This window comes from Rhipicephalus microplus, chromosome 3 (assembly GCF_043290135.1).
Source record: "Rhipicephalus microplus isolate Deutch F79 chromosome 3, USDA_Rmic, whole genome shotgun sequence".
NCBI classification, from domain to species: domain Eukaryota; kingdom Metazoa; phylum Arthropoda; class Arachnida; order Ixodida; family Ixodidae; genus Rhipicephalus; species Rhipicephalus microplus.
In genome coordinates this window covers 735,787-763,076 of record NC_134702.1, presented here as the reverse complement: position 1 = coordinate 763,076, position 27,290 = coordinate 735,787, and the positions used below count along the sequence as shown (strand labels likewise).

General features: G+C 48.9%; 1 protein-coding gene across 2 annotated transcripts in view; it reads left to right on the top strand.

Moving 5' to 3' along the window:
* The first annotated feature begins 3,099 nt into the window (after positions 1-3,099).
* Positions 3,100-27,290, top strand: part of LOC119184597 (uncharacterized) — a 328,559-nt gene continuing 304,368 nt past the window's right edge. For both annotated transcript variants that reach the window (XM_075888702.1, XM_037433975.2), the window contains exon 1: positions 3,100-3,158. In XM_075888702.1, coding sequence (XP_075744817.1) covers positions 3,113-3,158 — 46 coding nt within the window. In that variant the 5' untranslated portion in view covers positions 3,100-3,112. The remainder of the gene's footprint in view (positions 3,159-27,290) is intronic.

The following is a 27,290-nucleotide window of genomic DNA, read 5'->3' as shown; positions in this document are numbered from 1 at the left end:
TAGTGTGGGCGATCACCAAGTTTCGCCCGTACCTCTATGGTCGTCCATTTAAAGTGGTGACAGACCACCATGCCCTCTGCTGGTTGGTAAACATACGGGATTCCTCTGGACGGCTGGCTCGATGGAGCTTGCGTCTACAGGAATTTGATGTGACCATCGTAATAAGTCTGGACGGAAGCATGAAGACGCTGATACACTGTCGCGTGCACCCATACCTTTAGTCAATCAAGAAGAAGAGGACGATGACGGTTTCCTGGGCACCCTTAGCTCATCTGACTTGAGCAGACGCCAGCGAGAGGATGAAGAGATTCGACCGCTCATCGACTATCTGGAGGGTCATAGCACCGTTATACCTCGCCATCTATCTCGCGTCGTGACGTCTTTCTGCCTCCGAGATAATGTCCTGTACAAAAAAAAAAAAACGCCCGTTCTACGAGCCGCGCTTACCTCCTCGTCGTTCCGAAGGACATGCGGGACGAAGTCCTCACCGCGTGTCATGACGAGCCCACATCTGGTCATCTAGGTTACTCGCGAACGCTCGCCAGACTAAGTGAGGCGTACTACTGGCCCGGACTTTCGGCAAGCGTGAAGCAGTACGTCAAAAGCTGTCGTGAATGCCAGCGTCGAAAATCGCCACCAAGCGAGCCGGCTGGATTACTTCAGCCAATTGATCCGCCCCACAAGCCATATTGCCGCGACATAGTGCCCGCATTCAAACAACGCGCCCATCACCACGCGCACAGAGACATACATGGGCGCCGTCTAGTGTTGCGCAGAGACGATGATGATAGCACGAGAACCCAGCTGGCCCCTGCTGATGTGTGCCACGCGCTTGGGACTCTTCTTGAAGAAGTAGAAGAAGAAGACATCTTGCCGTTCTGCTGTAACGTGCTACGACCATAGTCCCTTTGAGTTGTGGGCACAGGTTCGCCCTTTAATAAATACGTTTTGTTATACCCCGAGTCCTTCAACATCGTTACAATATGACCAAGTCGGTATGGACATTCTCGGCTTATTTCCTTTATCGTCCGACGGCAACAAATGGGTCATTGTTGCAACTGACTATTTGACCTGCTATGCTGAGACACAGGCGATACCACGAGCCACGGCTTCTGAGGTAGCACAGTTCTTCATTTGCCACATTGTTCTGCGCCATGGTGCTCCATCCACAGTGATAACCGACAGAGGAACAGCGTTCACTGCACAGCTTACTGATGAAGTTTTTCGACTAAGTAACACTATAGGCATTGAACGACGACTTCTTACCATCCGCAGAGCAACGGCTTAACCGAGCGACTAAATAAGACAGTCACAAATATGATCTCCATGTACATCGACGTCCAACACAAAACATGGGATCGCATTTTGCCTAATGTGACGTTCGCTTATAACACCGCCGTTCAAGAAACAACCCGATTTACACCGTTTCGCCTTCTCTACGGCCGTGAAGTTCAGACGATGCTGGATGCGATGCTTCCTTGTGAAGACGCCGATCAATTAACAACTGACGCAGAAAAATTTGCAGAGCGTGCCGAGGAAACTAGCCCGCTCGCCCGGCTACACATTGGTCAGCAGCAACAGGTCGATGCGCGACGTTACAATATGCGTCACAATGACATATCTTACATTCCGGGAGACCAAGTTTGGGTTTGGACCCCTGTTCGTCGCCGTGGCCTCTCCGAAAAGTTGCTCAGCAGATACTTCGGTCCATATAAAGTATTACGCCGCGTGAGTGACGTAAACTACGAAGTGGTTCCGGACGCTACGTCGTCACGATGGGTGCAACGAAGACAACCGACCTCTGACATAGTTCACGTGGTGCGCATGAAGCCTTATTTTACGCGTTCCTAAAAGACCACTTTTCCTGCGTGTTTTGTTTTATTTGTGCTCCGACAATCGCCTAATCATTGGTGAACTTATCGCGAGTAACATTTGATTATTGGTGCCCTTTTTCATTTTGTAAGCGACTTTTTTTGGTTTGTTTTTGCAATAACTTTACAACAGCGGGACGATGCTCTTTCTTTTTTCGTTGAGGAGGAATATTGCCACCTACTTCCAGTAGTGGGTCGTATGCCAAGGCGAAGGCACACACCACAAAAAAAGAAAGAAGTGCGCGCGGGCCCCCGCTCTGGCAACAAGTCCAACCGACGCGCTTGGTTAGAGCCCTGTTGCTCAGACGTCAGTAAACCTTGTCGACACACCTGGGGCGGCGTGACTATATATATGCTGCATCTTCAATCAGTTTTCATTTGCGAGTGTGCGCTTCGTTGTTGTTATCTCCTCCACATTATGTTAAATACTGCGCCCCACTTCTATCTATGAACCGCTACCAACTATTCCAAATAGCTGTTTCGTTTAACCACGATATTTGACACCCTCTCACTAGTGCTATAATGTTGCTCCCTGATGCCAGCAATATTCTTGTGTATCAAAAACGCCACCACTAGCCCACCTCTGTCCACTAATCCGGGGTAGCATAAGACGTGTCCGTTCTCCAACACTGTGTATGCCTCATGTCTACTCCTAACTTGGCTGAGCCCTATTACATTCCATGTTGGAGCCTGTAATTTCTCGGATAGCACAGCTAGGCTAGCCTAACTAGATAACTTACACACATGCTTAGCATTGTGCAAACGCTACACTTTTACCAAAGAATGTATCTAAAAGACAAAAAAATCGATTGACTACAGATATCTTCGAGACCCACGGGATTTCAACGCACAATGACTCATCCGTAAGCATGGCTTTTGCAGGGAAGGCTTGCTGAAAAACAACATGAATGTTAGGCCGCTTACTATAATCTTCGCGCATGCGCCGTTAAGAACTCCTTATCTTTATTTATTAGTTATTGTGTTTTAAGGGCGTACATTAACACGCTGCGGCGAAATAAAATGGTTGTTGCTAAAAATATTTTCTTTCTGGTTGTTTCTTTCTCTCGTCAAGCGATATTTTCAGAAGCCTTTTCATTATGTGGTCCGTTTGCTTTAGACAAGCCCACAAAGTGGCTTTATATTACAAGCTCCTAGATTATTGGGGATGTTTTTGCGCTAAATATCACTGCTGCTTTAATTACTATCTGATTAATCTGTTTCCAGGGTCTCCTGGCAGAACGATGCTGTCGCATCTGTGTCGAGCCGAACTGTGGTCGAGTCGCAAGAGTGAGTTCCCTCGAAGCTTACAAGTAAACTTTTTCTTTCGAAATGTTCTAGCAGCAAGTTGCCGGTCGTCTTAAAATCACGTAGAAGTGCTCTGCCACTGAATAATGAAATCTAACAGACATTAATGCCAGAGAAACCATGTAGTAAAGAGTACTTGTATAGTAAAAGAAGTAAAGTGGACAGCTTTTCGTGGCCAGGAACCAAACCTTTTAATAACGCCTGCGATGTTCTACCAACTGGTCTACCACGGCGGCTACCGCCCTTCCACTTCAGAGTATGCGCCTAAATGTGGGATTCAGTGCCACCTCTGTCCTGGCCCACGGCAAGCTATCTTTTCACCGACTTTTCTGTCTTGACATTTACTTTTTATAAGATCCCCTCTGCTTTCCCTGGCATTAATGTCTGTTGGATCTCATTATGCAGCGACAGAGCACTTCTCATTGTTATTGTGTCTAAAATATGAGCCCTTCAATTTACGGTTCCCTGCCGCTGATTAGGTACACACACATCATCAAAAACGTTTTTTCTCATTGGCACCTATTTGAGAATGTTGAAAGGCGCCATTACTTGTAGCGTTTTTCCAGAAAGCATAAAAACTGTGCACAATTCATAATACTGGTCATCAAATGAAAGTGCCGCAATCGAGGCCCTCCACGAAATGCGACAGCTAGCTGTGTTCAGTTCGAACACTAATGCGAAACAAGAAAGTGTGAATGAAGTTGGCGAATAGTTATTCGTAAATCAAGTGATAAGCCAATGGTGAATGAAGGGACTTCCACGTGCGTTCATGTGGTTAAAGTGGGCTTCAACGAGCAGTAAGGCTAATTATATCAATCAAGAGCATATTGATACAGAACAGCCGCAGCAGCCTTGCTGCATGAAAGAGAAATACGACGACACTTGTTGCTGGTTGGTGATGAACTGGCGCCATCTTGTTCGCCGAGCTCTGTGCGTCGCATACAGTTTAATAAATAAGTTACGCGCAACAATGTTGGTGGAGGTGGACGACTCCCGTACCTCGATAGAGACGCGCAGAGCAGCGGTCGCAACACCGGGAACTCCTCGGCTACTTGAACTGCCAGTACCTCATCACCACCGCCCTCTCCAGCCGAGTTCACAAGCTACGTCACCCTGCCGCCCCTTCGAGGTGCTGGCACTTTCCCCGCTGACGGTACTATCGACGTTGACTCCTGGCTGCGCTGGTACGAGCGCGTCAGTGCTACCCATCGCTGGGATCACACGCTAATGCTCGCGAATGTTCTGTCCTACCTCGACGGCACGCCGCGGACATGGTTCGAAACAAGCAAAGCTGAAATCACGAGCTGGGATTTCTTCAAAACGAAGATCCGTAGTCTTTTTGGTGATTCATCTGGTCGTCAGCTCACTACCAAGAGGACTCTCACCACTCGCACCCAGACGTCTACTGAGTCGTATGTGTCATACATTCTTGATGTTCTGGCACTTTGTAGCAAGGTTGACCAGCGCATGTCGGAAGACGATAAAGTCAATCACGTCCTCAAAGGAATTGTTGACGATGCCTTCAGCCTGCTGGTTTTTAATAACGTCACGAGCATCGACACGTTCCTGAAAGAATGCCGCCGTCTAGAACAGGCTAATGCCCGCCGCGTCACCCACGGCATCGCGCGCCTGCCGAACACAGCAGCTACTTATGCGATGACGCCTTCCAACAAGTTCCCCGATGTGACAATCTCACCCGCACCATTTGTCGCGATGTCGAGGCAGCCCAACCAATAGTTACTCCATTCCCAACGCTTCATCCTTCACCGACCACGATCTCACTGATGCAAGCCATCGTTAATCAAGAATTATCGAACGTCGGCCTACATCCTGTTCAACCATTCTGCTCTGCCGAACCTTTTTATCATCGTCTCTCCGCTCCTCGCTTTGATTCCAAGTACTCTCGACATCGCAATATGTCCGAATGGCTTACACTGGATGACAAGCCCATATGCTTCAACTGCCGACGCGTTGCTACTGCCGCTATCACTGGGCTACGCCAGCACACTATGCCCCCCCCCCCCCCCATGTCACTTCTGTCCACCAGTCGTCCTCAGCATTTGATTTCGATTCCCCTATGCCAACCACATTCTCTGATTCTGCCGCAGCTCTGACGAAACCTTGCTACGCCCGCTCACAATCCCCTGCTCGCCGTCAATCTCGTTCGCCCCCGCAACGCCGTCCTGCCTCTCCGACCTATTCGCAGCGCCCTCGACAAGAAAACTAGGCAGTGCTGCTTCTGGAGGTGGAGCTGCATTGACCACGACCTCTGCAAGAAATCCACGTGTAACATTACCGACCACCCGGAATCTTTTGAACGTTACTTTAGACAATGTACCTGTGCGCACGTCGATTGATACCGGCGCGCATGTGTCCATCAAGAGTGCTGCTCTTCGTCGCCGACTAAAGAAAGTAGTCACACCCGCCTTGAACCGAGCCATTCGAGTCGCCGACGGGGGAACTGCCGCCATTATTGGCATGTGCTCTGCCTGTGTGACTATTGCCGATAAAAGCACTGCTGTTCTTTTCGCCGTTACCGAAAACTGCCCTCATGATCCAATTATAGGTATGAGCTTTCTAACCTCTCACTCTACCTTTATAGACTGTTCAGCTGGCTGTATCAACCCTGAGATGCCTCTACTTTCCGATCCGACCGACCGACCCCAAAGCCGTCCTTGCTGCATCGATTTCGTACGCCTTCCACCTACCTATGTTACACGTATTGACCTCTCCTCTACGCCACCTGTACCTGACGGCAATTACGAGGTTGCACCAATTCACGCCGTGACGCTTACGCACGGCGTCTCTGTTCTGCACACGATTCTGACAATTGTAGGAAACCGCGCATGCCTCCCTATATTGTCAAATTTGCCCTCAATGCCGAAATTCTTCCGCAAGGTATCTCCCTGGCTGAAATTACTGCCCTACAAGGTCATGTGGTTCAGGCATTCAGAGTGGATGATTGCTGAACCACCGACCGTGATCCAGCTTTATCACGTTTAGCGGGCGTCGATGTTGACCGCATGGTACCATCGGATCTCACTCCTGATCAAGCGGAAACCCTCCGTGACGTCCTGAAGTCCTATTGTGACATTTTCGACTTCGCCAGCACGTCCTTAAGCCGGACTAGTGTTGTTACTCATCGCATCAATACTGGTGACGCGAGTTCCATTCACCGACGTCCATACCATTTTTCCGCGTCTGAGCGTACAGTTATAAGAGAATCGAAAGTTGGGCTGGTTGGATATGCATGGTATAACTATCAGTTAAAGCGCACGAAAAACAGACATGATGAGAGGACAAGCGCTTTTCTCTCGCAACTAAACTGTTTATTAAAAAGGGCAGAATATATATACAGGCAACTGAAAAACATGACGCATGCGTGTGCAGGCAAAAAAGTACATCAGTGGCACATCGAGAACACATGGTAAAAGAAGACAGATTATCTCGGAACATAATCTAGAAACACAAACTCTTTATCGTGCAGCAAAACAGAAGGCTGGCTGACGCATTGTTCCCCTCTTTTTCTTATGTGAAAAGCTTCTGTCAACTCACGAGTTAACTTATTTTTTGACCGAAAAACCACTTCAGTATCCTGTAAAAGAGGATAACAACCGCACTCTCTGCAATGAGCCGCGAGATGCGATGCACCCACAGATTTCAAGGAAGAATCGTGCTCTCTAAGACGAACATTGACGCATCTTCCCGACTGACCGATATACACTTTACCACAGCTAAAAGGAGTCATGTAAACAACGCCCATTGCGCACTCCACGAACTTTTTGCTGCGTTTCATGCGACATTGCGGAAACTCTTTGCGCACGCGTGAACAAATAGACTGCAGTTTGCCTTTGGCTGAGAAAAGCACATCGACTTTATATCGCGCTTGTCCTCTCTTCATGTCTGTTTTTCTTGCGCTTTAACTGATAGTTATACCGTACAGTGATAAAACAGGAAGTCAAAGGGATATGCTTGCAAAAGACATAATCAGGCCCTCGTGTAGCCCCTGGGCTTCTCTTGTCATCATGATCAGGAAGAAGGATGGAACTTGGCACTTTAGTACAGATTATCGGCATCTCAACAAAATTACGAAGAAAGGTGTTTACCCGTTGCCTAGAATCAATGATACCTTAGACTGCCTTTAGGGTGCTACGTATTTTTCCACAATCGACCTTTGATCTGGCTATTGGCAAATTGCTGTCGATGAGATGGACCGTGGGAAGACCGCATTCGTCACTCCTGATGGTATTCATCATTTCAAAGTTATGCCCTTTGGTCTCTGTAATGAGCCGGCCACATTCGAAAGAAGGATGGACTCATTGCTCCAAGCGTTCAAGTGGTCAACCTGCTTATGTTATTTAGACGACATTATCGTTTTCTCGCCCACATTCCACTCCTATATCGGTCGTTTATCGGCCATTCTTGAAGTATTTCGTCGAGCCGGACTTCAGGTGAACTCTTCGAAATGCCACTTCGCTCGTCGTCAAATAACCGTACTTGGCCACCTCGTCGATGCCGCAGGAGTTCGCTCGGACCCCGAGAAAATTCGCGCCGTAGCGGACTTTCCTGTTCTGAAGTCTACAAAGAACGTTCACAGTTTTTTGGGATTGTTCTCCTATTTCCGACGTTTTTTAAGGGCTTCGCAATCATCGCGCGCCCACTCACAAACCTTCTGAAGAACGACGCCCCATTTTCCCAGGACGCTGATCAAGCCTTATATTTGTCCCAGCTGACGACCCTCCTTACAACACCACCGATTTCAGCTTATTTTGATCCATCAGCTTTAACGGAGGTTCGCACTGACGCTTGTGGGCACGGCATAGGAGCAATGCTATTGCAGCGTTAATGTGGGCATGACCGTGTTATAGCATATGCAAGCTGACTGCTATCTACCGCCGAGCTCAACTATTAAATCACGGAGCATGAGTGCTTCTCTTGTGTGGGCAGTCGCCAAGTTTCGCCCATACTTATACGGGCGTCCATTCCGAGTTGTCACCGATCACCGCGCGCTCTGCTGGCTGGCCTCACTCAAGGATCCCACAGGACGCCTCGCTCGTTGGGCCCTTTCGTTTTCAAGAATACACATTAACCGTAACGTACAAAACATGGAGGTTGCATCAAGATGCGGATTGTTTATCACGCTACTTTGTGGAAGAAGCCGCCCATACTGACACCTTTCCAGACCTTCTCTCGGTGACGCAGCTACTCAACCTTGTCCACGAACAACGCCGGGATGCTTCTCTGTGAGCCATCATTGAAAACCTTGAATTAGTGCCTCACGACACATCTCTACAAATGTTCCTGTTCAAAAACAGGATCCTTTATCGCCGTAACCTCGATCTATATGGTCATGACTTACTCCCCGTCATAGCAGCACATCTTCTTGCCACTGTCCTCAAACAACTTCATGACGCTCCTTTGGCGAGCCACTTGGGTGTTTCCCGCACATACGACCCTGTACGTCGTCGTTTCTTTTGGTCTGGTCTTGCCCGTTGTGTTTGGCGCTACGTCGCCGCTTGCGAGTCCTGCCAGCGCCGTAGAAAGCAATCTTCTTTACTAGCTGGATTACTTCAGCCGATCGACATTTCCACTGAGCCTTTTTTCCAAGTTGGCATCGAGCTACTTGGCCCATTGCCGATATCCAACTCAGGCAACAAATGGATTGCGGTCGCCACTGACTATGCGACACAGTACGTTATCACACGAGCACTTCCGACGAGTTGCGCAACCGATGTGGCACACTTTCTGCTATAAGATATTATTTTAGTACACGGACCTTCCCGCCAACTCCTCACTGACCGGTGCCGGACCTTCCTGTCGGCTGTCATTGATGAAATGCTGCGCTCTCGCTCTGCCAGGCACAAGTTTGCCACTTCGTACCATCCGCAAACGAATGGTCTTACGGAGCGCCTCAGCCGGACCATAACTGACATGCTTTCTAAATACGTAGCGGCCGACCACCAGGATTGGGACGTACATTTGTCATTTGTGACGTTCGCGTATAATTCTTCGCGTCACAACACTGCTGGCTATTTGCCATACTATCTTCTATAAGGCCGAGAACACGCCCAACCCTTTGACACCATGCTGTCCTAGGTCACTGAATATGCCGGCGAAGCCATCGCTCAAGCCGCCCACGAACGCCAAGTCGCCCGCAGCCGTCTACAGGCCTCACAGGAGCACCAAAGACAGCTCTGCGATTCCCATCATCGGAACGTGCATTTTTCATCGGTTTCCTTTGTCCTTCTCTGGTCCCCCACTCGGTGTGTAGGTCTTTCTCAAAAAAACTCCCAAGCATTTCCCCGAGGGTGAACATGGTTAAGTGCGAATGCACGGGGTGATGCTATGAGGGGTATTTATATTTCGCACTATTATAGTTATTAATCGCACTATGGTGCCTTTATGGTGCAATGGTTCCTGGGAATCGCAATTTGATCACACGGGGGAGTTTACGTTAACTCACTGGCGAATGCCAACGGATTTTAACTTTACTCTCCCTCATAGCATCACCCCGTGCATTCGCACTTAACCATGTTCACCCTCGTGAAAATGCTTGGGAGTTTTATTACTGATGATGATGATTAAAGTGTAATTAATGAATTTAAGTGTTGTTTGTCATGAAGCATTTGTACACAGATACATTATATACGAAGTATTATTTATTTACACTTCACGACGCGTCCGGACAAGCAAAGTCCAGGGCTCGCACCCTCTCCCGCGCGGCACGTTCACTGGCTGGAACGGCTTCGGGAACGTCCACTCGCCGTTGAAGATTGCGAGCGGCGTCTTGACGCCGGTCTTCATCGCCCTTCTCCGCCTGACGCTTGCGTTGTCGTTCCGCTTCTTGGGCCGCGTTCGCGGCTCGATGCTAACGCCTCATCTCGGCCTCGCGAGCGCGCAGTTCACCATCCGCTGCACGCTTCGCCCGCTTGTCCTCGGCCTCGCGAGCGCGAAGTTCGGCATCCTCTGCACTCTTCGCCCGCTTGTCCTCGGCCTCGCGAGCGCGCAGTTCGGCATCCGCTGCACGCTTCGCCCGCTTGCACTTGGCCTCGCGAGCATGCAGTTCGGCATCCGCTGCACGCTTCGCCCGCTTACGTTCGGTCTCACGAGCCCTTCGCAGCGCCGCCTTGTCTTCCAACGTCGGCGAAACCACCGCGGTACCGTCACCTCCAACGACGGGTGCAGTGCTGGCATTCGGTTGTACTGCATTCGTTGTTGATGGTAGCGTTGCCTCCGGGACATCTATCGCACGACCCGCTCTAGACGGGAGACTGAGAGAGAAGGCGGGCGCGCGAGAGAGAGGGGTGCGCGCGCAGCTGCAGCGAGCGAGGAGAGCGGAGGAGCGAGCGAAGGAGGAGGGTGTATAAGGCGCGTTACTGACACCGATATCAGCGTCGCGTCCGTGGCTTATTCGGTAGAGCGTCGCGCTGCGGCCCGCCAAGTCCTCTTTATTCTAAAGATAGAGAGAAGACTGCGGACGCCGCCGATGGCGGTGGATGGTTTGGGGTCGCTTATAAAGTGTATTCACACTTAAAACTGCTGTCACGCTACACTGTACCATACCGCGTCGTTCGTCAGGTGGCTGACGTTGCATACGAGATCGTTCCAGCCGATCCAACGTCGTCATCGTCAGCTTCGAGGGACATCGTGCACATAGCTCGACTCAAGCCTTATCACCCTCTTTCCACTGCATACGAGTCGCTCAAGCACCGAGATGGTGCTTCTACCACCGGGGGGTTATAATAAAGAACAGCCGCAGCGGCCTTGCTCTATGAAAGAGAAAGACGACGACAGTTGTTGCTGGTTGTTGATGAACTGGTGCCACCTTGTTCGCCGAGTTCTCTGCATCGAATATAGTTTAATAAGTAAATGACGCTTAACAATGTTAAGGGGGGCCAAGATCAAATCGATTTACCCAAGCGTCAATCGGCGTACATTAAAGCGACTCAAGTGAATTTTAGAGCAGTGACAGCAAACTTCAAGATGTGGCGCTCATTCGATTGTTTTGTGTGCATGAGATTTGTAGCCAAGTATAAATGATGTCCGTTAGTAGCATCAACTCTATTTTAAGTGCGAAAGACGCCCTAAGACCTTACGGCGCGTTCATCGCCATCGACAGTAATTCGACGTGTTCAGCGACCTCAGAAGCCACGCCTCGGGTGCTGAATGAGGGAGCAGCAATGACGTCGACAGTTTTAGTGCTGTCATTGCAGTGTCTACATGTGGTACCACCTGGTGGCGACGCCTGGCTGCCTAGCATCGCATTCACGTGAATTTTCCGTTTCCACAGGGTCATTTCGGGCGATTAGTTGTGGAGTCATGAGCGCGAATGGGTTTACATAAAGCCACGATCATCGCGAAAATGTAACACGCACGCAGCATGTCTTACCAATCAGCATGGCGCAAGCGTGCGTCTTCAGTTGCCTTGCCGCGCTTCAGTATGGCGTCATTTTCAGAATCACTGCTCAGAAGAACATCGAACTGAAAATGACTCGCCACGCCGCTATTCCATATTCCTCGGTGTTTTCATCGTTATTTGTGGACGCTGATGACGACGGTTACGACAATGTGGGTGGTGAAGACATGCATTGTACATCTGCCCAGCGAGCAGACAAAAGGTCAACTGGAACTCGCGTCAACATTCCGTGCAGCCAAGTGATTAGATGAGGCGAGACCACGAGAGGTTACCGCTAGGCAGCACTGGCAGTGCTGAAAGTTGGCGGGCTATGCACCTGGATTGGTTTCAATACAGGCCATAATAATCTATTTATTAATGTGTCCTTCTGTTGCATTTTTAGTATCTAATCAGTCGTTAACTACTCGTTTACGCAAAAAACGCGGCATGCGTCAAATTGATATCCCCGCTACTTTATAGTACAGACTTTTGCATGTCTTAATGTTGGCCAAAGGGACCGCATGACTTGGTAAAAAAAAAAACACTTAATTAGAAACTCTGAAAACCCTTGTACCGTTTCTCTAAACACCACGGGTTTAGTATAACATGAAAAATTTGCGTTAAGAGATATCTTAAATGGTGACGTCACAAGTTTTAAAGGGCTTTTACGTCACAATGCCTCAATGCAATTCCCTTAAACATAGTGTTAGGTCTCTGGCTCAAAACATAACATCATTTGTGCCGATTAGTAACCATACGTGTGTCCTATTGAAGTAAACGAGGTCCAAATTTATGTCGACACGACGTTTAGTACGTAAACTTCAAGGTACCTTCGCAAAACGCCTTGTCCCGGGCAACTGTGTTGTGAAGGAGTTATACTTTTATACTAATACAAGAATAATAGCTTTTACCTTCGACTGAAACCATGCTCTGGAGCCACAACCTGAGACCTTGCACGGTCATTGTTGAGGGCAGCACAGCTCGAGCCGGCACCGAGGAATGCCGCGAGGAGCATCATTATGGTAATTATTTATTGTTGCGCCGGGTCACGCCGAGGTGCCCCTTGACCTCCGACCGCAACATCCGCTTCTCGAAGCGTGCACCTCGCACGGCTTTTTCGTGCCTTCTCGTCCTAGAAAAGCTCTATACGCGAGCCTCAGGCGGCAAAGAGCAATGAAAGAGCGCCGCGCTCGCTCGATAAAATGTGACAGTTGCGTAAATCATAGCGAGGTCCTTGAGTTAAGGTTCGAGCTTTATCTTTTCTCTACAGTCCGAATTGCGAAATGCGAAACCCTTCATTGTAAAGAACGGGCTTTGAAACTCCAGATTTCTGGCTCCGTCTTTGTCTATACTCGCTTTACGTTAAAACGAAAGGTCACCGAGTCTACCAATTCGCCATCCTAGTGCCATGCTACGGGATACTACTGCTGTGCGACAAATGTTTATTATTCCGGGCTTTGAAATGCAAAGAAAAAAAGAATTCCTGATAATCTTCCGATATCTATGTCAACAAAACTTTCGAAACCACTCACAACTAACTATTTTTTTTTATTTAAAAGTGCCGCCGACCCTTCATTGAGGGTGATCATAGGTAAGTTTACCACAGTCTGTACAAAGAAATAAGGTACATAACTATTCATCTCACAACAACAAACCAGCTATCGTCATCGAATATCAAGCGAAGACACACCTGAATTCCCACTGCAATAAATAAAAAAAACTTATTAATATTTATAGGAAGTCATACAAATGTACATTAAGCAAATGCACAAACTCATTAACATCACCCGCACTGACTACATTAAGGGGCATGCCACTCCATTCTTACACTGTATCATGAAAAAAAAAAGCATAACCGTACATCTCCGTTCGCGCAAAGGAAGGTTGCGGCACACTCCAGTGTGGTTTGCCCTCTCGCTTCGCGTCTCAAGTTGTTTTTCGTAGTCATTTCTGTTAATTTAAAATTCATTTTCCACTGAATAAAAGAAACTTTAATTTATTTTGAAGTCTGCGTTAGTGCATTGTCTCTACCCCGCAGAGTTTTAGCATCGCCGTGACAGTCGTTATGATTATATATCTGCAACACATAATGTGAGCCGCAAGCCATTGTATTCGTTCAAGTTTATTTGTTAGCAATTTCTGGTGGGGAATACAGACCATTCCAAGTATTGGTCGAATAAACAATTTAAAAGCGAAAAGATTAAAGTCTACACTTGCATCCTACTTGCATCCTGCAGTTCTTAGCTTTTTTTCGTAATAAGTACAACTTCTGTGACGCTCATAGAGCGAAAGTTATATATATATATATATATATATATATATATATATATATATATATATATATATATATATATATATATATATATATATATATATATATATATATATATATATATATATATATATATATATATATATATATATATATATGTGTGGGGAAAATAAGTATATGCCTCTAAAAAACTGTTTATTTGTGACGTTTCGATCAGAGACCGATGTTCATCAGACAAAATTTAGTAGGCTCCGACGCGCTTTAAGCCATCGTCCAGCCGAGAGAGAGAGAGAGAGAGAGAAAGAAAAAGAAGAATATACATATACCAGTGGCCCAACTACCCATCATGCACTAATAAGCAGCCAAATGGCCGCGTGTGCGTACTACCAATGGCAGGGGCAGTGATAAACACTTGGACTTCTCAGATTCACCATTCATCAGCTTTCCCCGTAGGTTGTAAAGAATACCAAAGTACATTCCTTGCGACCATTGTCGCTGTCGCGTTCCACCTGTTCTACCCTCCATAGTTGCTCTTGAAGCCTGGTGAGGAGGGCTACGTCAGAACGATGTGATAAATTAAAAAAAAGAAAAAGAAAGAAAAACTAAAAACAAGGGCCACGCGTGTCAAAGCTCCGCACATGCAGAATAGGCACATGCCAGACAGCTACGATCTCTGGTCTGTGGTTCAAGCATACTAAATATATACTGAAGGTTGTTTTTCAAATTTTTACCTCGTAGGTTGAATGTGTCATTTTACTTGGTTGCCTGGTGAGTGATTTCTTTGAGGGGGGGGGGGGGGTTAAGTATTCTTCGACAGTGGTCCACCTTTCTCGGTATGCGCGTGCCCATGCCACACGCCCGAACACGTGCTCCGGGCAAAATCAGAAGAAAAGAAAAATCATAATTAAAGAAACACACAACTGTGACGTCCTCGTGTCTCGACACATATCATCCACCAGACACCTGTGACAACTTGACGCGAATCGTCAGGCGGAAGCTTGAAGCGGCTGCTCCAGCTAAGGTGGGACCAACGTCCCTTGACCCCTCTCCGCCAATTACGTTGCCTTTCATTCAAGCAGTCGTCCGGCAGGAAATCGCCAGCTTGGGAATTCACTCTATCTCACCGTCTCCCGCACCGACTACCAGCCCCGATACACGCCTGCACGTCCCTTCCCGGCCGGCTCTCCCTCAACGTTCCGTAATCCGTCCGCATGGCGAACACACGATGACAAGCCGATATGCTTCTCGTGTCACAGAATCGGGCACATTTCTCGTCATTGCAGAAGTCGCTGGGGCCCTCCTGCACAACCGTCCTCTCGTCCATTCTACGCACGTCCCGCTTATCACCATGAGACCAGCCGCGACCATTTTGCCCTGGAACCTGCTTCTGAACACCGCTACTCCCGCTCCCCATCCCCCCAACGTCGCCAGTCTCGTTCTCCACAGGCCCGCCGACCATACGATGCGGAACATAGAGACGTACATTTCGCTCCCGGTACCCTCGTTTTACTCTGGTCCCTTCATCGTCGCCTGGGCCTATTCGAAAAACTTCTGTCTCATTACACGGGACCCTACCGTATATTGCGTCAAGTAACACCTGTCACCTACGAGATCAGCCCTATCTGTCCATCATCATCTACTATGCGGCACAGTGATATCGTACACGTCTCACGGATCAAGCCCTACAGTAATGCGTCAGATAACGACCTTTAAAGCACCGGGACGGTGCCTCCGCCGCCGGGGCAAGTGCATGGAGCTGAAGAAGACAAAGCAGATAGACTGGCACGAGCTAATCTGTGTGGCTGGCACTGCTCGCCTAACCGGCTGAAAATACATCGGTGACTACCCCTCTGAGTTAGTCTCCTTCCCGTAACAATATGATCACGCTCTAGTAGTGTGAAGAAGCTCATCTTCATAGGTCACGTCAGTAACATTGCGCACGACACGGCATGGATCTATTTACGGCGAAGTCAGCTTTCCGAAAGGCCAACCCACCGAGACGGCGTCCAGAGAAGGACCGTGTAACAACGATTAAAGTGGACATCATGGTAGCGGGCATTAAAGATTAGTCATTGCCGTTCTTGTGAATAGCTCAGACACAGGCGAGCAATCTCACGCGCATCGAGAGCTCTAGATATGACATCGTTGGCGTATGTAGGTGAGCGGCAGAAATGAGCGTGTCCAAAAATTAGGGGACCCTAAAGTTTCACCTGTAGGAGTTGAACGCGATAGAAATATACTGTTTCTTGGGCATACTTCAAACACTTGGTGTATGAAACCTTTTCGTACTTGCTATGCACCCACTCGTGGCCTCAAAGGAATAGGCACAGTAGCATGTATGCTTTTGTAGTAAGTGGCCAGCTTTAAACCATGAAGCCGTTATGATAATCACATGTTCTGACGCCCGCTGGCAATGGGTGCTTCTACAACGCATTATTACTGCAATTTCTGGTTGCATGTTAAAGTATGTATACAGGACGTGTGTGTTTGTAAATCATGAAAGCTACTTTCACTGCATTTCCAAGCAGATGAAGTTTTTTTCACTGTATTTCCAAGCAGACGCGTGACCGTATAATAGAACATATGCTTGCCTCGCAAACGACCCGGGTACGATCCCCACTCGGACTCAAACGACTTTTGTTCGGTCCCCACTCTGACCCAGGATTTTTTTATCATTTATTTTATTTGCATCGTTCTGGATTTTTCGGTATCACATAAGGTGACGATTTTTCGCTTACAACCAATGACGCCGACGCCAGAATTTCTGTGAAACGAGCTCTTTACCCCCAGCACGTTAAAAGGTAGAGTGATTCCTCATCCATACACGAGAAAATATGGCGGGAAACCTGCAATATCATACCAGGGCGTATTGTAGGCAAATGTCACCAATGGGAGAGCGGAATCCCGATGGCCGGAAGAAAGGTACATGGCAAGCATGTCTGTGATGGTTCAATTTAGCCCTTATGTGATCCCGTTAGTCCGATGATGATACGCCGGTGTGAACTTGTGTTATGTAGCGCAAGAGTGCAATATGTCTTAGCTAACCTGCGATACAAAGTAGCGACCACAATCGGTAAGCAGTTGTTGAGGGGCGCCTTGGTGTAGTTCATCGTCTTCAAGGAGGAAGTCCGCGACGTCGGTTGCTCAACGGGTAGGAAGGGCATGCGTGACGACATACCAAGTGGGGTAGTCAGTGGCAACTGCTATTCGCTCGTTTTCACTCACCGAGGAGAGCAAAGGTCCATGTCAGCCAATGGCTACCCCATAAAATGGCTCCGATGGCATCTGAATTGGCTGGAGGTATCCCGTTGAAATGGTTGCTTTTTTTTGTTGCAGACAAGATTCCCATGAAGTGACGTAACGGTAGACTGACCAGTAAATAACCAGCCCCAATAAGTGACGCGGTCGTGAACTCTTGAGACTCCCAAGCGACCAGCCATTGGAATAACACGCAAGTCCGTTTGACAAGACAGATGCTTGGGCGAGTTAGTGATTGCGAATCAACATACTTGCACAGCACAAGGCTACGACGGCGTAACCACTCCTAGTGTTGCGCACTGCAAATATGCGGACAGTCGACGCATATGTTAGGGTATGACCAGCAGCAGCTCAGGTCTGTCAGGAGCAGGAACACACTGAGAGACGGAGGAGTTGTCAGACAACTCAGCTGAAGGATGATATCTTTCAAGTGAGCATGACGGCATCGCTCATCTCCGATGTTGCCGAAGGCGGAGAGTGCACACGCAAGCTGACTTGACGCTTTCAGGAAGGTCTGGTGGGTCTACAGCATAACGCAACAAGCAATCGGCGTCCTTATGGTGGTGGCCCATTTTTAAAGAATTGTGTATGAATATTCCTTTACCTGTGAGCCCACCGGCAGCGACGTCCACTATTAAAGACAACTGTTTGGTCAGCGAGAACTGTATATGGCCGTCCATAAAAATATGGTCAACTACCCAGATGACTGCCCATACAAATACGACCAAATGCCCAAATATTACCAACTTCCCGGACGAGAGCGAGGCATTCACGTTCATTTATTCAGTAATTTCGTTCCCCTGGCTGTAAAAGACGGGTAGCGTATGCAATGACGCACTCGCAGCCATGCTGTTTTTGTGCCGAAACGGCTCTGGTTCCATGACCACTGGCGTCGGCGCGCACTTTTGTTGGAGTGGTCGAGAATCGGTGGCGTCAGAAGACTGGTGGTCAGTTCAGCGAATGCGTCGTGATTCTAGAAAAAGAAAAGAACACTCGCCAGTGACTCGTTCTTGAATCCTGGCACATTCACCATAAAGCGGGGAACATCAACAACTCCACGGGAACATTGACCTCTCCCTACTGCCAGGGCTTGCGACGAGCTAAATTGCGCTTCTCACGCACGGCAAGCAACCGTAGATAAGCGCCGCACATCTAAGGCTTTCTCATCCCCTGAGGGAGAAGCCGGACAGTCTTTGAAACGTCGGGTTTTCCTAAAAAAGTAACAGCTTTGCCGCAAAGGCGAAGCAATGAACGCGATAGCAACAAATTGGAAGTTCACGCGCAGAATTGAGAGCAAATCGAAACGTGCCCCGCGTTTCTCACGCACAAATGACGCACGACACGTACTTACTGGCACAGATGAACACTGAAAAGCGTCTTAGCTGTTACGTCACTGTGTCTGAAAAGTGCACCCTTTTCACAAATGGAGACTGTGCATCTATTTCATTGACCTTTGTGCGCCTTGTAACTACACTCTAAGCCGAAATTCGGCAAAGCTGGACTAACTGCAGTCGTTAAACCAACGGAAGAATAATTCGCCCAACAGGGACTAAATGCGTGAAAGTGCGTGTGGTGCGCAAACGCCGGCCAACGAAGGGACCAATGAGTAGGGCAATTGCGCCGTGATTGCCATCTATCGATGCTGCACTGCGATGCTCGGCCCGGTTTGCTATCACGAAAACGAGTTATATCGGCTATACGCCACTGTGAAAGCGAAGCACTATGAAACGAATAGAAGTTGTTATGAGAGGCAAGTTCAACACGCAGTCAGTGCACACATCAGGCGCCTTCGCGTTTTCACCATACCGGCACAGACGGGACGAAAACAAGTGAGTCTCTGAGCGCGGGCAATGCGGCTAACTGGCTTCACTGTGCTGAATCAGTTAGAACTATGAAAAACACTGACAGCGCTAATAAAAGTAAGCTGTCCGTCAACGGTCGTGTAGCCGCACAGTCGCTGGTCACAAATTCAAAGTGATATATAAAAAAGTAGGCTTCGTACGTCAACGTATCAAGATGGTTGCCGGTGTGAGTGCATTGCCGCAACACGCGATGGAAACGTCGCATGCAATTTTTTTCACAAAAAATATTGTCGTCTGCAATAAAGCCCAGATAAAGGTATGTATTTTTTCCATGCGAATATTATTGCCAGATATCAAGCGTGAAGGCGATCGTGGATACAACTCATCGTGCAGTTGGCGGTGCACAGCGAGCGACTTTTCATGTATGATGAAGGAACCGGTCCTGCGAGTGGTCTCGTCGCTGTAAGTATACACATATCAACATTACTTTGTAATACACCGCGAACAATGGACATCTACCTACTGTTCATTTGTAACTATGAAATAACGACGATGAAAATTTTCCGCGAGCCGCATCTTGCAATCACCGGTGCTCGTTTCGCCGTACTCCTCGTAAGCCTAGCGACGGTGTCGGCAAGCCGATATGGTGGCATCGGTGGGGCACCTCGCTGCTTCGCTATTCTGCACAAGCAACGCCGCTATTCACGTACGACCGCTCAGATGGTCTCACGCAGGTCGTCGGTGCTCAAGGCTTGAGCTTCGGCGTATCCCACAATCGGAGAGCGGCGGTCGTATTGCCTTGTTCTCATCTCGAGCGCCTGTTCTGTCATTGTAGGTTCTGTCAGGAATTCGTCAACATTCTCGGGCGAGTTGCGAATGAGTCCCGCAAAGAGCTCCTGCCAGACACCACGTATGAGAAACCGGATCTTCTTGTCCTCAGCCATGTCAGTGTCGGCGTGACGGAACAAGCGGGCCATTTCTTCTGTGCACATGCCAACGTTTTCGTTTGGGAGCTGTACACGGTTCTCCAATAAGGCTTCAGCTCATTCCTTTCAGACTTGTGAAGGTGTCCAGAAAGGCGGCACGAAAAATGTCCTACGTCAGAAGTATTCCGAATGCGAACGGAGCTTCTCGATTCTCGAACCATGTCCGTGCTGAATCTTCTAGGGCGAAATGAACGTGCTGCAGCTTGTCATTGTCGGTCCAGGTGTTGCAAAGGACAACGCGGTCGAATCTTTCTAGCCAGCTTTCTGGGTCTTCGAGTGGGGAACCGCGGAAAGTTGGAGGCTCCTTGGGTTGCCGGAGCAATATCGGTGCAGGTGACACTGGTGTTGCCATTGTTTCCGCGGTCACCGTTAAGGTCTTGGTCTTCTGTGTCGCGTTGGGTAGAAGCCCGTACTCCGGTGGCAGACCTTGTTGCTTATGGCTAACTCGCTGCTCGTGTCTGGCATCGGTGTCTTTTCCGTGACTGTGACTGGGCTCCCGACTTGACGGGGGTGTCCAGTACATGAACGAAGCGGCCCCTCCACCAGATGTGACGGGGTTGTGACGTGAATGAAGGGAGCAGACTCCAGATCGAAGAAGAAACTGTTTATTCGGGCCGAACTTGTGGCCACGCAAAAGGTAAGTAAGGCACTGGCACTGATAGCGGTGAACAGAGCGTCAGTCGTCGATCAACTGACAAGCGGCGAATCGTGTCCGCATTTACGCACTTGCCATCGAATATTCTAGCGCTATCGCTAGTGGTGAGACGTATATTCCAGAATAATCTGTAATGTTCAAAAGTGGGCATAATCTTAATAAAATGATCTACTGCCCTCCCGAAGTTTCTCGAACAGTGTAGGCGTGGTTTGCGCTCAGAACTATTGGCAGTGAAACGATGCCATAACAAAACTTGAGGATGGAACGTGGCAATATGTATAGTGAGTCAAAGTACTATTTAAATAGGTGTGTTGTTTAGTTTGCTTCAATCGTGTCTACTGCATGCGTTCGCTCCAAGAGCGTGTTGCATTTCGAGGTCGGACAACACACACATATATTGTGAGAACCACGCGCACCGGCCAGAGATAGCGCCACGCGTTACCTATGCGCGTGGCCCACCTGCGCTCTTCAATAGGGTCAGCCTGCGTGCTGCCCTGTAGAGAAGTACAGTGGTGAGCACTATTGGGGTGAACACGCGAGCGCGTGGCCGACGGCACTGTCAGCGCCCCGTTATGGTCATCACTGGAAACATTGCACATGCGCATCATGCCTTCCGCGAAATAATTGTTCCAACGCGCGCATGACGTCATGAATGCACTTGTTCATCGTCTGCTAGCCGCATTTTTGTTTTCTAAGCCCATGCATCCTGTATTTTAAGATTTATTTAAACATCTGTGCTTGAACATAACAAGACAAAAAAACTTGTATATCTATGGGGGCGTGTCTATTCGTTCCCTTCAAAGTGGTTGTGCATGCAACGCCTTATATAAAACAACCAAACATATTTTGCAGCCGTTCATTCTTTCGCCAGATCGCATTATGGCTTGGGTTCCTGATGATGAACGGCGCTCAATTGGTGATCTTTCCCGGAAAGGTTATTCCCAGCGGTATATTGGCGCTTTAGTTAATAGGCCCCTGAAGACTGTGAACAGGATAATTCAAGCCTACAAGTATGAAGGTCGCATTCAGGATGCACCCCGCACGCCCCGCCCTAAAGCTACCACTGACGATGAAGACGCCCTCATAGTTGCAGCTGTTGTTCGTAACCCTTTATTGCCAGCCCCAGCAATACGCGAGGACTTGGATTTGGACGTTTCGGACACTGTTCGACGTCGCTTGCGTACTGCGGGCCTTCGCAGTCGCGTCACAGCGCAGAAGCCACTACTAACAGCGGCACACAAGGACGCACGGTGGCAGTTGGCTGAGTTGCACGAAGCATGGACATCAGAAGAGTGGGGTCGCGTCATCTTTTCGATGAGTCGACGTTTTCGACGCGACAAGACCAAAGATTGCGTGTTTGGGGACTACCAGGCACACGGTGAGGCAAACTTCCTGCTTTGAAAAGCAATTGTTTTAGTTAACGTGAAAATGCCACGCAGGAGCGACCCAGGCAACGTGCAAGGTGTTTCTGCCAGTGGGAGATCGAGTGTGAGCGTGTGGGGTGCTGTTTCAAGATATGGTTTAGGGCCCCTGCAACGCAAACGTGGACACTTATCGTCGGAACAATACTGCAACATTTTGAACAATGTGCTGTTGCCATATGCGAGCAGTTTATTCCCAGACGGTGATTACCTGTTCCAACAGGACCGGTCACCGTTACACACGGCGCGGGCTGTCAAAGAGTTCCATGCGGAGCAGCACATGCAGCTACTGGAATGGCCTCTGAAAGGAGCGAACCTGACTGTGATAGAAAACGTGTTGGGCCGTCTGAAGGCTTCTTTGACAAGGAAGCCCCTTTATTCCTTGACTTCGGACCAGTTGTGGGAGCAAGTCAGCAACGAGTGGGAAAGGCTGAAAGCCGATCGGAAATATGTTCGATCACTTCACGACTCGTTACCGTCCAGAATAGCTGCAGTCGTTGCTGTAAGTGGTCACATGACTCGCTATTAGATTTGCTCATGTTTTTATATTTGTTTTCATGGTCTTGTTTAACTTGAATTGAAAAAGTTCAATTTTATTGAATAAAATGTTTAATAATGATCCCTCTTACACTCACTTTTTCCCTTCACGCGCCAATCTTCGATCCAGATGGACCTTGAAATGCAGAAGGTTAAAAAAATGCGGCTAGCAGACGACGAACAAGCGTATCGATGACGTGATGCACGTGGTGGAAAGAGTGTTTCGCAAAGCACATGCTGCGCATGTGCAATGTTTTCAACGATGGCTGTTACGTGGCGCTGATAGTGCCGTCGGCCACGCGCACGCATGTTCATCCTAACAGTGCTCACCACTGTACTTTGGCTGCCGTGATGCCGTCACCCGCGGTGGCCGATTGCTGTGGAATTACGGTCGCCTCGTGTTCATGGGCTGACCCTGCCGTGTTTGGCCTAATAAATGGTTGTTGTTTGTTTTAACGTGAAGCCTCCATCATCCTTGCTTTACTTATGGGTGGCACGCAGCAAGATGCCCGGCAAGTCTGAATGACTGCTGTGGCGGCTGCAGTAGCGATGGAGGTGAAAATGCCGTAGGCCCTTTGTGCTCACATTTGGGTGCAAGTTAAAAAACCCCTGATGTTCGAAACTTCCGGAGCCCTCCTGTGGCGTCTCTCATAATCATATGGAGGTATTGGGACGTTAAACGCCAAATATCAATCAATTCTTTCTGAAGTCAACGATTGGTGTATTGCTGTTTCTGTTTACAATAAATCCGGAACGTTTGAGCGAGGTACGCTTCCATGGCAGTCAAACCGAAGCAATCCATGCTCAGGCCACGATAAGTTCTGCCGTCTTCCAGTGTAAACTAAACTGAGTGCATCAAATCAGCACACACATGGCAGAACAAAATAATGACAAGAGAAAGAGAAAGAGCTCTTTATTGAAGGGTAGAGAATTCGACCAGCATGTGCTAATCGCTGGACTCTGTGCGGGAAGGGGGATTATTGACTAAAAACAAAAAGGGAGAGAAAGAAAAACTATTAAAAATTAAAATAAATAAGCAAATATACAAACAGTTTTTTTTGTCTATTTTGTGAAGACGTGTGCTGACAAAATGACTTATTACGAGTTTTCAAGGTGCCACTACAGCTTTTTGAGCTGACCGATGCTGTCTAAATACGTGAATAAAAAATTCATCACATGTCTCTATAGCGTGAAGCATGTTAAAGGGCCCGACACATAGTCAACAAATGGAGTTCGTTGGGTTAACTGATGCATGCAGTGTTCATAAGGCGCACACTCATCGGCATACGCTCAGCACTGAAACCATGTTTTTCAGTTTCGATGGGGCCCCAGTTATTGCAGTATGAACTTTCTGCTTGACCGAAGTGGTAGCCCAAGTTGTTTCCATAAGCAATGTTCAGTCGGAGATGATGGTAGAGAGTTTTCAGGTGTTGAGGTATTCTGGCTGAGATTCTAGTTCTTAGATGTGGGTCGATAGAGTGAAGGAAGCCATAATGGTGCGTCGGAAGGTTCTAGAACCGCTTTTTTTCTTCGGCAGCAAGCCTTTTAGCTAGCCGGGAAGCATCAGATTTAGTGAAATAAGTTCGTCTGTAATTTTGCTTTTGAGGTTCTTTGCGGGTCGCTTCATCTGCTTTTTCATTGTCCAGAGTTCCCCAATGAGCCGGTATCTTCATTTAATAGCCAAGTGGTGTAAGTACGCTATATTGAATGAAATTGGGTGTGAATTTGTTTTCTTTACTAAGCTGAACAGTATTTGTAGTGTTCCTTTGGAGTCGGTGAAAACCACCCACCGGGTCAGCGTTCGACGCAGCATGTAGAGGACTGCTTCTTTGATGCCATGAAATTCTGCTGTCGTCGATAGTGTCCTGCGTAGTAGTCAATAAGATAAACTTTGTCTTGTAGAGGGGACATAGAGGCCATATGACATAATCTTTTGAGTGGTTGAAGCGTCAGTATAAATTTAAGAAAGCTGAGTATAATGCTGAGTAAGTAGAAGAGAGTAATCTGCAGCAGTGTGCTCTGTGCGATACGTTTTTTGCTTCATTGATGCCTGGTGCAAACAGTTTATTAGCTAGAGGTGAAAGCATCCTGGGAGGAAATTTTGGAGGCATTAACTGCCTCGGCTGTCTAATAGCAGTAAGTCGCTGCATTTGCACAGCTTGCACGAATGGAGAACCGCTGTGGGTAACGTGGTGCAGAAAATGCTTATTTTCTTGTAACACATGGCGAAAATGAGTCCGCAGTATTTCTTGACTGCAGATGACATCTAGCGGGAGACATACTGCTTCCTCTTCAGTTACCTAGGCTGGAAAGCTCTTCGGAAGGACTAGACAAATCTTTAGGCAATTGTTCCGTGCGTCTTATAAAGTTCTATTGTTCGCTGATGATTATTGGTGAAGCACCGGTTGGTAAAAATTGGCAAAACCCATCCACGTACAGTGGGAATCGATGTTATGCGAAGTACGGATGAGAAAGGTTGATATATATGTTGTTTTAAAATCAGCACAACGTTACGAGGTGAACATAAATGATGCCGCACATGACTTCCGTGTCATGATTATCAGATTTGGATGGGTTGTTTACCTTCGTCATCTATTCACTTCACGTGATAACAAATTTAGTATATGTGGAGCTAGCAAAATGGCCGCGAGCCTGCTATGAACTTGGTATGTTGTCATGTTCTGGCATGACACGCGTGTCAGCACTATCGTATTTGCACCATTCATATAACTTTCGTCATCCATTGACGTCACTTAACACCAAATTTGATATAAATGGAGCTAGCAAAATGGCCGAGAGCGCATCATGAAGGGCCCAATATACTCCAATGTAGTGTTGACGCGTGCGCACGCTGGGCACAGCGACGCTACGTTAGCAAAATTCGAGCACACTATAGTCTGACGCCAGGCGCGACCGCGCGACCTTGGACGCCGGAGCGAGCGGACGCGCGTCGCATGCGCTCCGCCGAACGTGTGCGCTCGTTGACCGGATTACTTCGATATCGTCGCCGGCACTGTGTCGGATCATCAAGTTTTAACTGTCCTGGGAACCGCACACCCTTCCCGAGGCTGTAGAGCATCTCCATTTTGCTCTATCGCCTTCAGAAGAACCCATGTGAGCGCTGGGCCGCTGGGCCTAAGCGTCGACCCAGCTCACCTGTGTGAGTACGGGTGACTAGGCCTAACGGCGGGACCCCTTCCACAACAATATGGACGCTAGCACTACGCCAACTGCTGACGTGACTACTACCGGATGCGTTGAACCTGCATTCAGCCCCAACGACACCCATGTTAACACGGAATCTCTCGACCTCGACGAGCTCACCTCGGCAAGCGAAGATGAAGTTGCCGTGCACCATCCTACATCGTCTGCATCGCTGGGACCGGCGAGCGACACCGACGCCAACTGGAAACTGGCGATTTCCCGTCGCCAGCGTCAACGCCAGAAAAAATTCGACAAAGCTCGAGCGGAATTGATGCAGCCGGCCGGTCCTGCAAGCACTCCGCCCAGCCACGTCAACGCCGGGGCAGCTGCGGGTGCGAGCGCTCCTGCTGCGCAGGCAGACGCGGCCGGCGTCGCACCGGCGCGAACACCACCACCCGTAACGAAGCCGCGCCAGCTACGACGGAAGCTGCCGCCGCTTCCACGCACGGACATAAAGATCATCACGCGCCCGAAAAAGGGCCTGGCCATTCGGAACTTCACTACGCATCAAATCTCCCGAGCCGTAGCACTGGCGGGCAATTCACGACAACATTGTACTGGTGATCATTTCATTATACGTACTCGCCCCGGGTCGAACATCATCATTGCCAGCACGCCACATGTTGAGACGGCCGAAATTCTTCGTCGGATCACCACCCTCACGCTTGAGAGGAAGACCTACGAATTCAATACCTATGTGGCGGCCCCTGAGGGCACCTTGCGGGGAGTTATTCATGGGATAGACCCTGGCACAACTCCGGAAGAACTCACCGCCAACCTCCGCGTGCGCACGCAGGGAGTGACAGTGCACAGTGCACGAATGCTTGGTGCTACCAAATCTGCCGTGATCACTTTTGAAGGCCCCCTTCTGCCCCGATATGTACTGTATTACGGTGGGGAGGTGGCCTGCCATCCGTACAAGCCGACGCGACAAGCCTGCCAAGTCTGCTTACAACCGGGGCACCGCTCAGACGTATGCCCCACGCCAAACACTCCCGTGTGTCGGCAGTGTGGTATCCTCAACCCCGTTGACGGTCACCCCTGTGCTCCCAAATGTCGCTTGTGTGGAGATGCCCACTTAACGGGCGTGAAAGAGTGCTCTCAGAGACTGAAGGCCCCGCGCCCACGGCCACCTCCTCAACCAGCAGCACCAGCCAGGGGTCGCAACCCCCATCGTAACCCACGCACTCCCAAACGTAGGTGGTTCAGCAAGGAAAACGAGACCTCATGCAGCCACTCCCGCTCACGCTCGAGGTCACAGTCCTTCCCGACCCTCCCTTCTGTGGAACCTGGCCAACAGCAGCAACCACAGCAGCGACAACATCCGAAGAACCAGATGACCAAGGGGCAGCAGCAACAGCAGCAACCCACCTGTAAACAGTCCCAGCACGCCTCCAGCAAGCATAATGAGAAGCCCAATCCCACTCCATCAGCCGGTGCCGACAATAAGGTGAGCTGGGCAGCTAATGTAGATCCTCCCATCGCTCCGCTCAATACCCTGTCCACCGCATACGAACACCTTCTCGCGGAAAACATAAAACTCAAACAGGAGCTGGCGGCCGTCAGGGCACGTGAAGCAAAGGA